This window comes from Vipera berus (genome assembly GCF_964194415.1).
Source record: "Vipera berus genome assembly, chromosome: 1".
Lineage (NCBI taxonomy): Eukaryota > Metazoa > Chordata > Lepidosauria > Squamata > Viperidae > Vipera > Vipera berus.
In genome coordinates, this window is record NC_138202.1 from 41,824,491 (window position 1) to 41,837,003 (window position 12,513).

The window sequence follows — 12,513 nt, forward strand, 5'->3', positions numbered from 1 at the left end:
TTTAAGCAATGTCCCTCTAAAATAAGCATTTAATAGAAATGAGGACAGCTGCAAAAGAAGGCAGGGAGCAGCAGAAAGAATTGGGGCAATCAGAAGCATCTTCCTTAATTGAAGTAAGGAGATGGGGCATTTATTTAGCATAATTGAGGGCATCAGCCATAGTAATATTACTTTTATTAATTGGTTAGGAAAAGCCCAGCCACTGAACAGAGCAAGACTGATGTTGAAGGGTAAAGAATATTGGGTAAATGAAGGAAGGTAGAGCTGTCTATGAGAGCTTACTGCCCCCACGTGTCATGGAGGATATTAGGGCATTGCGTTGCCTGTGCTGGAAGTCAGAGACCTGCCAATGTGATCAGGTTCTGCGCATGAAAGGAAAGAGTGTTATATTTTGTTTTGCTTTTGGCAGTAAAAGTGTCTTGGGTTATCTGCAGCTGGGAATCAGACATTTTAGCCATTTGACTGCATGTTGCTCAGGGATCCTCCATTTCAGGCAATATAAAGGTGAGCCTGACTGCTAGTGATTTCATGGCCCTGCTGCTATTTTGATAAGAGGATTGATTTGGTTTGCCATTAGCTTCTTCCTAAATTTTTTAAAACTTCCTGGCTAGCCTATAGGCCCAATCTCCCCTTAAACTGCTACCCAAGCTCAGACAGGTGCTCCATCTGTTGAAGGTGTTTTTTTCTTTACGCGTACAGATTATATATTATTATTTCTAATTTCTATTCTAGGCCATTTAAAGTAGCAACAGACTAAAATGGAATGCAAGCAATCAAAAAGTGATAATAGAAATTATTACTGGAATATTTTCTCAAAAATCTTGATTGAAAAGAAAGTCAGCCTTCTTTCCAGAAAGAGAAAAGGTTGGAGAATAAATACAGCTTTGAGAAACTGCATTTCATAGCTTGTCTATGCCACCTTTTCTGTTGCCTGACTCTTCTTCTCTATAAAATCACAGCTGACTTTTCTTTGCTCTCACTGTCCCAAATGCATCTCCTCTCTCCCTATCAAAACCGACTACTGCAGTAAATGTGTGATGGGGGGGAAAAATACAGAGAAAAAAATATCACACTACCCCAACAGCTAAACAGAACCTCCAGGAACAGGTGCAGAATATTATCACAGGAAGATGCAATTAAATATGTTTAGGGATAGGATAGCATTTGGTTATTGTTTATCCATTTTTAGAAGGCCAGGGCTATTGGGGAACATATTTCAACTTTGGAAGAGCCATAAATAGCGGCTAGTTTTGACCACAGTTGGCTGGTTGATTGGTTTAGGGCAGACATGTCAAACACAAGGCCCGGGGGCCAGATCCTTGGTGGAGCAGTGGGCTAATGCCTCCTTAAGTAACACCAGCTGCCTGCAATTAGTGCAGGTTCGCATCCCACCAGGCTCAAGGTTGACTCAGCCTTCCATCCTTCCGAGGTAGGTAAAATGAGGACCCAGATTGTTGGGGGCAATTAAGCTGACTTTGTAATAATGCCGCTTGGGGTACGTGTGAAAGCCCTAATAAGCAGGTATATACATAGAATGAAGGCTACTGCTAAGCTTGTAAGCCGCCCTGAGTCTTCGGAGAAGGGCGGGATATAAATGGAATTTAAAAAAAAATAAATCCGGCCCGCGAAGTGGTTTCATGCGCCCCCCCCAAGCCATCCTGGAAACAGTGAGGGAACGGTCCCTGCTGCCTTGGCCCTAGCCCAGAGACCCTCCTTCTCCCAGAGACCCCCCAGATCTGTCCCACTCCTGCCCAGGCCCCCATAGGCACCCTTGATGCCAATGATGTAGAGCTGGCCATGCCCACCCAGTAGGCCATACGCACTCCAGCTGTGCCCACCCTGGCCATACCCACCCGCCCCCTGAAGGGCAACCACAATGCTGATGTGGCCCTCAATGAAATTGAGTTTGACACCCCTGGTTTAGGGTTAGAGAGTAGTTGAAGCGCAAGACCATACGTTCTTTGGTCCTGAACCCACCATCCAGGCGCAGCTTTTCCTTCCAGAGCGCCACCTGGCCTTCGGCTCTGGTAGCTATGAATTGCCCCCAGTAGCCCGCAAGAGAAGAAGGGGACGACAGAGAATGAGGTGGCTGGATGGAGTCACTGAAGCAGTAGGCGTGAGGCTTAAATGGACTCCAGAAGATGGTAGAGGACAGGAAGGCCTGGAGGAACATTGTCCATAGGGTCGCGATGGGTAGGACACGACTTCGCAACTAACAACAACAACAACAACAGCCCGCAAGGAAAGGGGTGTGTGCGGGTCGCGTGCCCGGAGATCTCTCTAAGAAGCAGCGCGGAGGCGCTTTAGTTTTGAGCTTTTTTTTTGGGGGGGGGTTGCTTTCATTCACGGACGACGGCAAGAGACGCGCCCAAAGTCAAAAGCGATCCGCTCAGCCGGAGCCAAGCGCCAAGTCCACAACGGACTGGCTCGATAGCTATGAAAAATCACTGCAGACGCGGCAGCGCACCAGATACGGGAGTGATTAAATTCGCCGGCAGGAGAGACGGGGGAAACCTCCGGCTTCACTCGCAGCCTTTTTCCATTCCTCCTCCTCCTCCTCCTCCTCCTCCGCCCTCCCGATGTGCCGGCGCCTCTGCTCGCTCTCCAGCCGAGGGGGGGGGGGTCCTCCTCCCCAGTTCATCCCCTGAGCTCCCTCTCTCCGGCCGCTGCTTCCAGGCGTTGCCGGATGGCGGACAGCTGAGGATCCGAGACGGCGAGCTCTGCTACTAAGAGCGGAGCCAAAACAATCCCCGCTTCCTTAAGAGAGGAAAGAGAGCGGGAGCGCTTCTTCACTCTTTCTTTCCGCGGTCGGGGAGGAGTTGATTTTTTTTTCCCGAGGCGCCTTCCGTGACACCCCCCCCCCCCGGATACCCATTTCACGGAAGTCCTTGCAAAGAGAAGGGAAAAAAACAAAACAAAATAGCGAATCTAGAGGCGTCGGGACTGGGATCTCGTGGCTTGCCCTGCCTCCAGCCGCCAGGAACCGGGAGTTAAGAGGCTCCTTCGCTTCAACCTTCGGATTCCTCCAGCTTTTCTGCCCCCCCCCCACTCCCCTCATCGCCTCGTCGTTGGACACGTACGAGAAGAGCGGCTCTCCATCAATATCACAGCCACGCGTTTCGTGGGAGTGTGTGTGTGTGTGTGTGTGGTGGGGGAAACCCTCCTCTCTTCCGAGAAAAAGAGTTTCCCCCCTCCCTCTCGGTGAGCGGACTCTGTCGGCGCTAGGTGGTGGTGGAGCAGCAAAAGGGGAACTTCGGGCGGATCTGCCGGGTGGAAAAGATCAGGTTTTCTTGCAAAACTTTGTTTTAAAGCTGCCTTTCCCTCGCCTTCCACCGATAGCAGTTCTGCTCCACTATGTAAAAGAAAGCGCAGCAACGGCCTCCTCCTATCGAGACGCGGGCCCATCCCGCCCTCCAGGGTAAGGGAATTTTCTAAAATATCATTTATTCGTTTAAGAACGTTTAAAACAGCTGCCGCCGCGGGAGAAACAGAAATCTGGGTTTCGTCTTGTCTGAATAGCTGGCGTTCCCCATCCCACCCCTCCCTCGGCACCATCAACTCTCTTCTGCTTCCTTGAGGATTTCGTTACTCGCCAACCACCCTAAACCGGGGCGGGGTGGAAGGAAGGTCCTGTTGGCGCTAGACATAGTTTTATTTATAATAATGCACCGCTTGCGAGAAATGAAATATGCCTAGCTAATGGAAAGTTTCATTTTGAAGGAAGTGTATCTCTAAAGCCATATATGTTTATCCTGTTTTTTTAAAATATATTTTATCCTCCCCAAACCTATGAAGTTAGAGGAGTGCTTTGACCAATACTTTATATGGAAAAACAGGCTATTTACTCCCTCTTCAATTTGCACTTATGTGGGGGAAAGGAAGCGGGCAGAAGGACCATGTATGGTGGGAACTGGGTTCAGTAAATCACTGTTGCTATTCGATTTCTGTCTCCAGGTACCCAGATTGTGAGAAGGAGCTCCAGTTTCCTCCAGACTCATGATGCTAATCCGAGAAGTCTTGCTCTTCCTTCAGTGCTGCTGGCCTCCTCTGATGCTTCACTGGATGCTCCATCCTATGTGGGGCTTCATTCAGGTAATGGAAGAACCTTTTGTGTTTTTTTTCCTCTTCCCTTGCCAGGGTGCATTTCTCAGGCTTAGTTCCTGACTGAGTTCTCAAAGCAGCCTCAGCTCCTGCAGAAAAGTACTTTGCAAACTGTTCATGAAGACCTAATAAAATTAGTTTGGCAGCAAAATATACTTGTTTCAGAGGGAAGGTGCAAGAGTGTCTATGGTAGTTAATAAATCCAGGTTATTTGTATTCTGCATAAAGGGCTAATAAGGGTAGAGAGAACTCCTAAACAGCTGTTGTATGATTTTAACAATGTTGTGTAATTGTGTCTGTCCATGGATCCCTTGCTTTCGATTCTTTTCAAAATTTCACCATTGGCATATCTTTGCACAGCTAATAGTGTGGACTCTAGCTCTTTGACACATCTTGATCAGGCTGTTAGTTTTAGAGGTGCCACAAGCTTCATGTTTGTCAGGACAACTGAATGTGCCTATTACAGTACTTCAGAAGCCATAGGGTTTGGAGATAACTATAAAAGCAGGAGAAACACTTTCTCAAAATCATCATTGATTGGGTTCAGAATATTTGATGCTGAAGTGCTAAGTATTTTTATTAGTTTGATTGTTCTCAAGTGATTTATTCCACATATCTTCCATCACTGTACTTAAAGCTTTGTGTAAAACTTCTACTTAATAGGTCAGATTAATAAGTAGGATTTTGAGTACCAGTTTTGATTCTACAAACAAATGTCTAAACCTAAGACTCTCAGTCTTGTACTTTCAAAGAAAGATCTGCTCCTTTGAGGAACAGATTGCAAGTATAGCAGCAAGCTTGGGTGGTGTGACAGAGCACAGATGAGGAGAGTATCCTGAAGCTACTCTCACATATTTCTATTCTGGCATTTGTGCCCCGTCCCTTTCCAGTAACACTGTTGTTTGAACTGTGGTGTTGGTAGTGGAAGCACTGGAAATCAGTTTAGTGTGTGTTCTTGGTAGTGAAGACAGCTGTACTTTCTCCTAACATGTTCCTTGGTGTCTTAAATTGCCCTTCTACTTGCTGCTTTGCATTTGAATGGGAAAGACCAATGTTAAAGTTTCGGGTTTGCCACAGTCATATGTAATTTAGCTTTGTTGATTATAGTCTAATTTGTTTTCATATAAAAAACAATGAGGAACGCATATTTATATCCCATTTTTGTACAGCAGTTCAAGGGAGCATGTGCAGTGATCCCTCCTATTTATCCCCACAACAGCACACACTATGAGTTATGTTGGGCTGAGAGAGGGTACCTGTGAATTTCTATGGCTGAACTTGGTTACAGCCTTGGTCTTCCTGCTCCTAATCCAACACCTTAACCACTAAACTGGCTCTCTTTTAGGGAATTTGGCTTTAATTTAAAGGAAAAGTAATTAGTAGTATGAGTCCTAATTAGATTTATTCAGATGTAATTGTCATTGAGCCCAGTGACACTTTCAACTAAATATAATTAGGCTTGCTGTCTATAAGTACCAACTGCGATTCTATGCACACTTGTCTGAAAATAACAAGCTGAACTGTATTAGATTTATTTGCAAATAAATTTTCAAAGGAAGGTATAAAGAGATAAAGAGAAGGGAAATGGGTCAAGAAGAATGGAAATAAGATAAAGAATCAGATCTAGAATGCCATCAGAAAAGAGTTTCTAATATTTTGACTGAAGTTTTGAGAGAAGTGGTGGAGTTGCTTTTCATGATAGGGAAGTGTTTCTGAAAAGAGTTTTAAGTCTGGAAAATCTGTGTTAAATCAGGTTATTTTTATTAGACCTAGAAAGTTCTAAACATTTTAAAGTTTACAATGTTCAAAAGGAGAGTATGGTTAGAAGCTTAACTTCTGGATAAATTATATGAATCTCCATCTAATCATTGTGGCATTTGGTCTTTCTTAACTGATCTGTATATTTAATGGCAAAATACTTAATAATTGAATTAAGATAAATTAGATGCTATATGTGAGTAGTGTTACTTAGGGAAGTTCCCATAACCAGAAAAGTTTAACAATCTAACTGTATTAGAGATCTTTTACATTCCAATGATGCTCTTTTCAAATAAATATTTATGTATCTGTAAAGCCAATTCTGGCATTGATTTTAGGCTTTGGATGTGTAAGTCAATTGTAATACATGTTGCATGAATCCATACAAAGATAATATGTTGTCTTTATTTATGAACAGTGATTGTACATTTGTTAATCCTCCATAGTACTATTTTATTGCATCAGACCAAATAATTTTCTAAAAAAAATCCAAACCTCAAAAACTACAGCATTAGTTTTTGAAAAGGATACAAGTTATAATATGCAAGGGACCCAATCTTTTCCAGCATATTTAAATGCTCAACACTCTTGAGCTTGGTACTTACAAAATGCAGTTTGTTCATTTGAAACAGGACTTCATCTTTGATTGTGTTGACAGGAAGAGGGCTTTCCAAGACTCATGACAGTAGTGGCAGTGTGTACAAAACAAGGTTTCTCCAAATAGCCTAATTTTATTAGCATTTTGGCACAAGATCTGATGCAACTGTGAATTGAATGCAGACTGAATCAGCTTTTTCAGCTCTCTAGTTGCAATTTGCCATGCAGTTGGACCTTGATATTTATATGTGGTGATGACTAGTGATCATTATAAATACATATAGGAGTAACAACAAAGGCTGCAGTAATGCTAACGGTTTTAATTCTTAATAACATTAGCAATATTAAAATAGCTAGCTGTTCAGAAATGAATCTGTTCGTAAGTGGGATACTAATCATCTATTTCAGGCAGCAGCAGTATAGTTCAGTTAGAGTTGATTCTTTGCTTATGATCTGACTTGGTTTTGATGGGGTCAGTGATAAATTGAGTGCTTAGAGGACATAGAAAACTAATTTTTCCTCTTATAAGTGTGGCAGATGTTAATATTTAAATTATTTGGCTTAACTTTCTGTTGGTCTTTAGATCTATCAGTTGTCCAACTGCTAAATAAGATTCTCACTTTGCTGTTGTGATGCTTTAGAATCTGGGTGGCTAACTTAGCTTACATAATTGAAAATGGACATGTTTATAAGGCAGATATTATAAGAAAATAACTGCTTTTTTAAACCAACTACCCTTCAACCAATCATTAAAACTTACATAAGCAACTGTTATATAAACTGTAGGTAATGCACATTATACAAAATAATGAAATAGGTAGTAAAATCAAAGCATTTAAAGTACAAAATATGGAAAAATATTTTTATTCGCTTTTGTCCTTCTCAAAGTACACATAGAGAATTATATTTTGTTATCAAGAAAACTATGCTGAAATGTCTATATCAACAGGACTCAAACTCAGCTCATAGGACCCTTTAGTGCAGGGGTGTCAAACTCACAACGTCACATGACGTCTCACGAAGTATCGCGACTTTTTCCCCATTGCCGGAGCTGGGGTGGGCGCGGTTTCGGCATGATGCATCTGGCCAGCAAGCTGGCAGTTTGACACCCCTGCTTTAGTGTTATACAAAGATAATATTATGGAATGACTTTAATGGGAATACATGGGCTTGCCTTTATATTATGCCTGGGAGAAAGGTGTTTGCTTTCGATTTGTGAAATGCTGTGATTTTATCAATATAAACATTTTTTTATTCATGTTGGACTATCAGAATAAAATTAACCACCATACAACATGAGTTTGTGAACTAGATTCTTGTAGAATTTAAAGGATGGATTATTCCACCAGAGGTAACAAAATACTAAAATACTATCTTTCAGATCAATGTTGTGCAATATTCTAGATGTTTCATTTGAATAGGATACACTTTGATCAAAGAGTGCTAGTTCTAACCTTTCTATGGTGAATTCCAAGGAATTCCTGTTCCTTTTTGCTGAACGCTAGGAGCTACCATGTTTTATAAAATCTAAAATATCCATATTTGTATGTTAATTTTGAAGACCTTTAGAATGTTAAAACGTGTCATCTGCTTGACTTCCTTCTTGCTAATGAAAGCATAACTAGTTGAGATAAAACAGTTGCTTGAAGCAGTATTAGGGATATGGATACTACAGCCTTTAAAATTAAACATAACATTTGAGCATGGTTGCTTCTCCTTCCCTTGTTTGCTGGTCAGTACTGCTGCTTTTTTTGATGTAAACATCATATTCAATAAAGAACAGATTTGTTATTTGGCAAACATTAAAATATTAGACACTTTGAAATGTGATATCCTCACAGTTAGTGACAAATAAATATGGTACTTTCAATTCGTTCATATCAGCTGAAAATTCATTTAAGACTACCAGCAGGGAAAACCTGCAGTATATAATTTCTGATATAGATACAATAATATGAAAAGAACAACAGGGGGCAGAGAATGAGTTTCATGCTTCAATTTTTTTAGGTAAAATGTAGTCCCATTGCCTTGGGCTTGTAAGAAGGGATAACAGAGAATTTGTACCAGCACTAAGTTTGATGAGATCTTGGACAAGAGCATTGGTAGACTTTTCCAATGCTACATAGCAAAACCTAACAGCGCAGATAGAAATCAGTAGTGATAAGCAGTCATGTAATGGATGATGATGGAGATCTACAAAGGGTACAACCTCCCCAGTTCACTCCCAGCAGAACCCAGAGCTTAAAGCACCTGAGAATAATTAGCTGTGGCTACAGTCTTAATACATTACATTATGACCATATTCCATAATTCAGATTTGTCTAAATTCTGTGATGCTATTACTATTTCAATTTTATAGATGATTGAATTGGAGTCAGCAATTCAACACTCAATGTGGGAAGATTCCAAAAACAATGGCCTGCAAGAGCCATCAATTATGGAGACTGGGAACAATGATTCCAAAGATACAAAAGCAGAAGTTCATCTTCCCTACCCACCCTTAAACTATATCATAAAATTACACAGATGAATTTGGATCATGTATTGCACCTGTGCAATTGCAGAGAGGCTGAAAGCATGCACTTCTATTAAAAAACACTTTCTTGTTACTTTGAAATCCATTGAGCTTCTCAATTTTCCTTTTTTTTCTTCTTTCATTAGTCGCAAGAGGTACAGAAGAAATATTATAGTTATTAATGAAAAGGAACATATCAACTGACTCCAGACTGTCTCTCTTGGCCAAATGTGTCTCTTGTGTTTCACCCCCTCCCCCAAGAAGGGCTGCAAGAGTCCCTACCTTTTCTGATATGAAGAGGTGGTACCCAAGACCAGGATGTGTTTTTTGGTGGCAGCCCAGTGTTTTGGAACACCCTTCTCCTGAGAAATTCCTTTCCCCTTGCAAGTGTGCTGTAAATCTCCAAAGGCCATCTTGATCTGAACTGTTTTGGCTGCTTTGATGAGAGTCTTTACAAAAAATACTTCTTTATAAATTCAGTTTGGGAGTTAATGTGTTAGGGTTAATTTTTATTTGTCAGTCCTAGTGGGAACAACCAATAGTCTGTGGAATGGGATAACCTATAAGCTGGTGTATAAATGACTAAAATTTGTTTAATTATAATTTAGAACAAGAGAGGGCTAAGTACATTCCCCAAACCCCACAAATTATGCTGCTGAAGTTTGATTTCCAAAAGACAGATTTCAGCACTTTATGTCACACTGTTTCTTCCCCTTTCTCTATACATATGTGATATAACACAAAATTAAGTGTGCAAGTGGAGGCAAGAGGTTTGTGACACAAACTGCTCCCATCTCCATCCTGAAAGAGCCCAAATAGCTGTTTTCAGGGTGGTTTTTAAACATTCTTGAAAGGATTTTTGGTTTTACAATAAGAATTATGGGGAGAGTTTTGTTAATAAGGGGAAATATATGAAGCAAGCAGATTCTTCAGATAGTAGGAAGAATTAGATCACGGGTGTCAAACTCAATTATGTCACGTGACGTATCACAACATTTTTTTGCTTTTGCAGAGCCTAATGGGCATGGCCTGTGCGTGATGCATCCAGCCCATAGGCCACCATTTTGGCACCCCTGAATCAGATAGTCTTGAAGAAAGTTCTGAAGTAAACTGCAATAGTTAAAAGTTGGCACAGCCACTTTAGTCTAAGCTGATCAGAACTGGTCCTTATCTACAGATAATGAGACAAAGTCTCTAAAGAATTCAGCTGTTATAAATCTTCAAAAAGAGCAATGTGCACATGAGATAATGTAACCTTGCTTTAAAATAAATAAATAAATAAATACTCAATTATATGAATATTAGCTAAATAAGTGTTTATATCCAAGAACCCTTTTCCTTTCTGGAGATCATCTTTTTATTTTTTTATCATCTTGTTAATTCTCTTCAGCTTGTTGCTTGTTTAGTTGGGATATTGCTCAACGAAATGGAAACTTGGAAGCAAATTTCCAGGCTTAAGACTGAAAATAGTCTGAATTCTTTCTGGGAAAAAATGTGATTTAAGCAAGTTGGGAGGGAGGTTAAAGTGAAAATAGAAATTGTTTCCCTCTCCAAACCATTCTAACCTTAAAATACCATTTGGGCAATTCCCACCCATAATAATCTCTATTTACAATGCCTTTTTACTACTACACTATTTCTGATAGTTACTGACATCAACTATAGACTACCACATGTTGTCAATTACCCATTATAAAGGAAAGCATGCTGTTAATCTGTTAAATCATTGCTTAGGATTTGACACCCAAAAATTAGAGAGGATATTTTCTATTGAGGAAATGTGTGTGTGTAGCGGGTGGTGTAGCATTAAAAGTAAAGGTCATTTCCTTGCTAATAATTTATAGCATCTTCTAGTGTCACCAAGCAAACACTGAAAGAATATAGAAGCTGGTCTCACAATTATAATAACGCAGTGGTGGTTGTACGATGCTATACGATATTATAAATCACTAGTAAGGAAAAGGCCAGTTTCCTGTAAGTTGGGTTCAACTCCTGCTGACTATGACAGATTCAAGCATGATACAGATATGCAAGTGGAAGTAATCTTTACTGTCCTATAACTCTCTTTATTCTGCTTTTCAAGACTATATTGGACATGGCTTTAACTGTGTCTGTGCATTTTAAATGCAAATTGTAGCTGCAGATTGAGATAATTATTAGGATTGTAGCAGACAGAGAGAAAGAGTAACAATGAATGAGCTTAACCTTTCCTCCCTTCACAAAAATGGCTCCTGGGACCTGCTACTGCACTGAAAGAAAATCCTTTGTTGATATGAAAGAGCTGTTTTACTTTAGCAACTAAAGCAAGTCTTTTTCCTCAGGACTGCAGCAGCTGATATTTATGTCTTGTAAAAAATATATACAAAATATCTTCATAACTAGTTCAGACTGTGTACACAAGCAAAAAACAGTGAGCTGGGAGTGAAGGAAAGTGTTTTGGAGACACTTGATTGAATATTCTTTACATTGAGTTCAAATTAGTTTCATGGTACAATGTAGTCCTAAGGCAAAAAAAGTCTGATTTTTGTGGAAGAAATGTTGGGGAAATGAAAAAAGTCAAAATGGTTGCTCGAATGGCTCAGTCGTAGGTGCCATCTTGACTTTTATGACCCCACTCTGCATTGTTTCTTTTTTTTATTTAAAAAGTTTTACAATACATTTTGGCTTTAATCCCCCCCTCCCCCACCCCCACCCAACCCTCCCTATCCCTCTCCCCCATTCCCTCCTCCCCCCCCCCCGACTTCCCAGAGCTAAATACAGGGTATAAAATCAAAAAACAAACATAAGCACCCCTATGTTATCAGCAATAAACTATTAATTCTATCTCCCTCTAGCTCATGTAAAATGAATACAAACAATATTAATATTACAAATAAAGTAAAAAAAGAAAAAGAGGAAAACAGAAAAAGAGCTTTACTCAGAATAGATTTTCTTAATCCCAGTCCTTATTCATATTAATTTCAAAAAAAAAAAGGAAAAAAAACCTTTCACCTACTATTTACATTCTCCAACTTTTCTCTAATTTAAACAAATTCTCAGTTACGCGCCAAAAGCGCCTATCTCTATTAACCTTAATAATCTCCAACCAAACTAAACCATGATCAAAAATAATTCTTGCATGTATCACGCCAAATATCTCGCAGTTAATAAAAAGAGTAGAAAAAAAGGTTTAAGCAGTCTGTAAGACAACTTCTTGTTAATTAGGAGCTTGCATACCCATTCTTAGTTCAACACATACTTTTAGTCCATAACCCTAATATACTTTTCTAACAAGCAAATAACATCAATCTTAAATTGTGTTAAATATTAAAAAAAACTTTCTTTCTCCTCTATGATAAATTTAATCCATTGACATTCTAATTTAAAAATTTAATCACCAATCTTAACGCCCCAAAGCTTTTGGAGCACGTCTGTCATGACCCCCAAAACTTCTTTGGACCGCGCCCCTCCCACATCTTCACTGTAAGTACACTTTGGAGATTCCATAACTTTCTGCTGGTCTTGCTCTTGCTCTCGTCTCGCTCTTCTTAGGGCGGCACGCG

At 40.1% G+C, this 12,513-nt stretch overlaps 1 protein-coding gene across 3 annotated transcripts in view; it reads left to right on the plus strand.

Moving 5' to 3' along the window:
* PRIMA1 (proline rich membrane anchor 1) overlaps nucleotides 1-12,513 on the plus strand; it is a 118,457-nt gene that overhangs the window by 21,070 nt on the left and 84,874 nt on the right. For 2 of the 3 annotated variants that reach the window (XM_081314719.1, XM_081314721.1), the window contains exon 2: nucleotides 3,955-4,092. In XM_081314719.1, the coding sequence (XP_081170845.1) occupies nucleotides 3,997-4,092 (96 nt within the window). In that variant the 5' untranslated portion in view covers nucleotides 3,955-3,996. Of the gene's footprint in view, nucleotides 1-3,918; nucleotides 4,093-12,513 lie in introns of those variants that run through there. The other variant, XM_081314720.1, reaches the window with a different exon arrangement.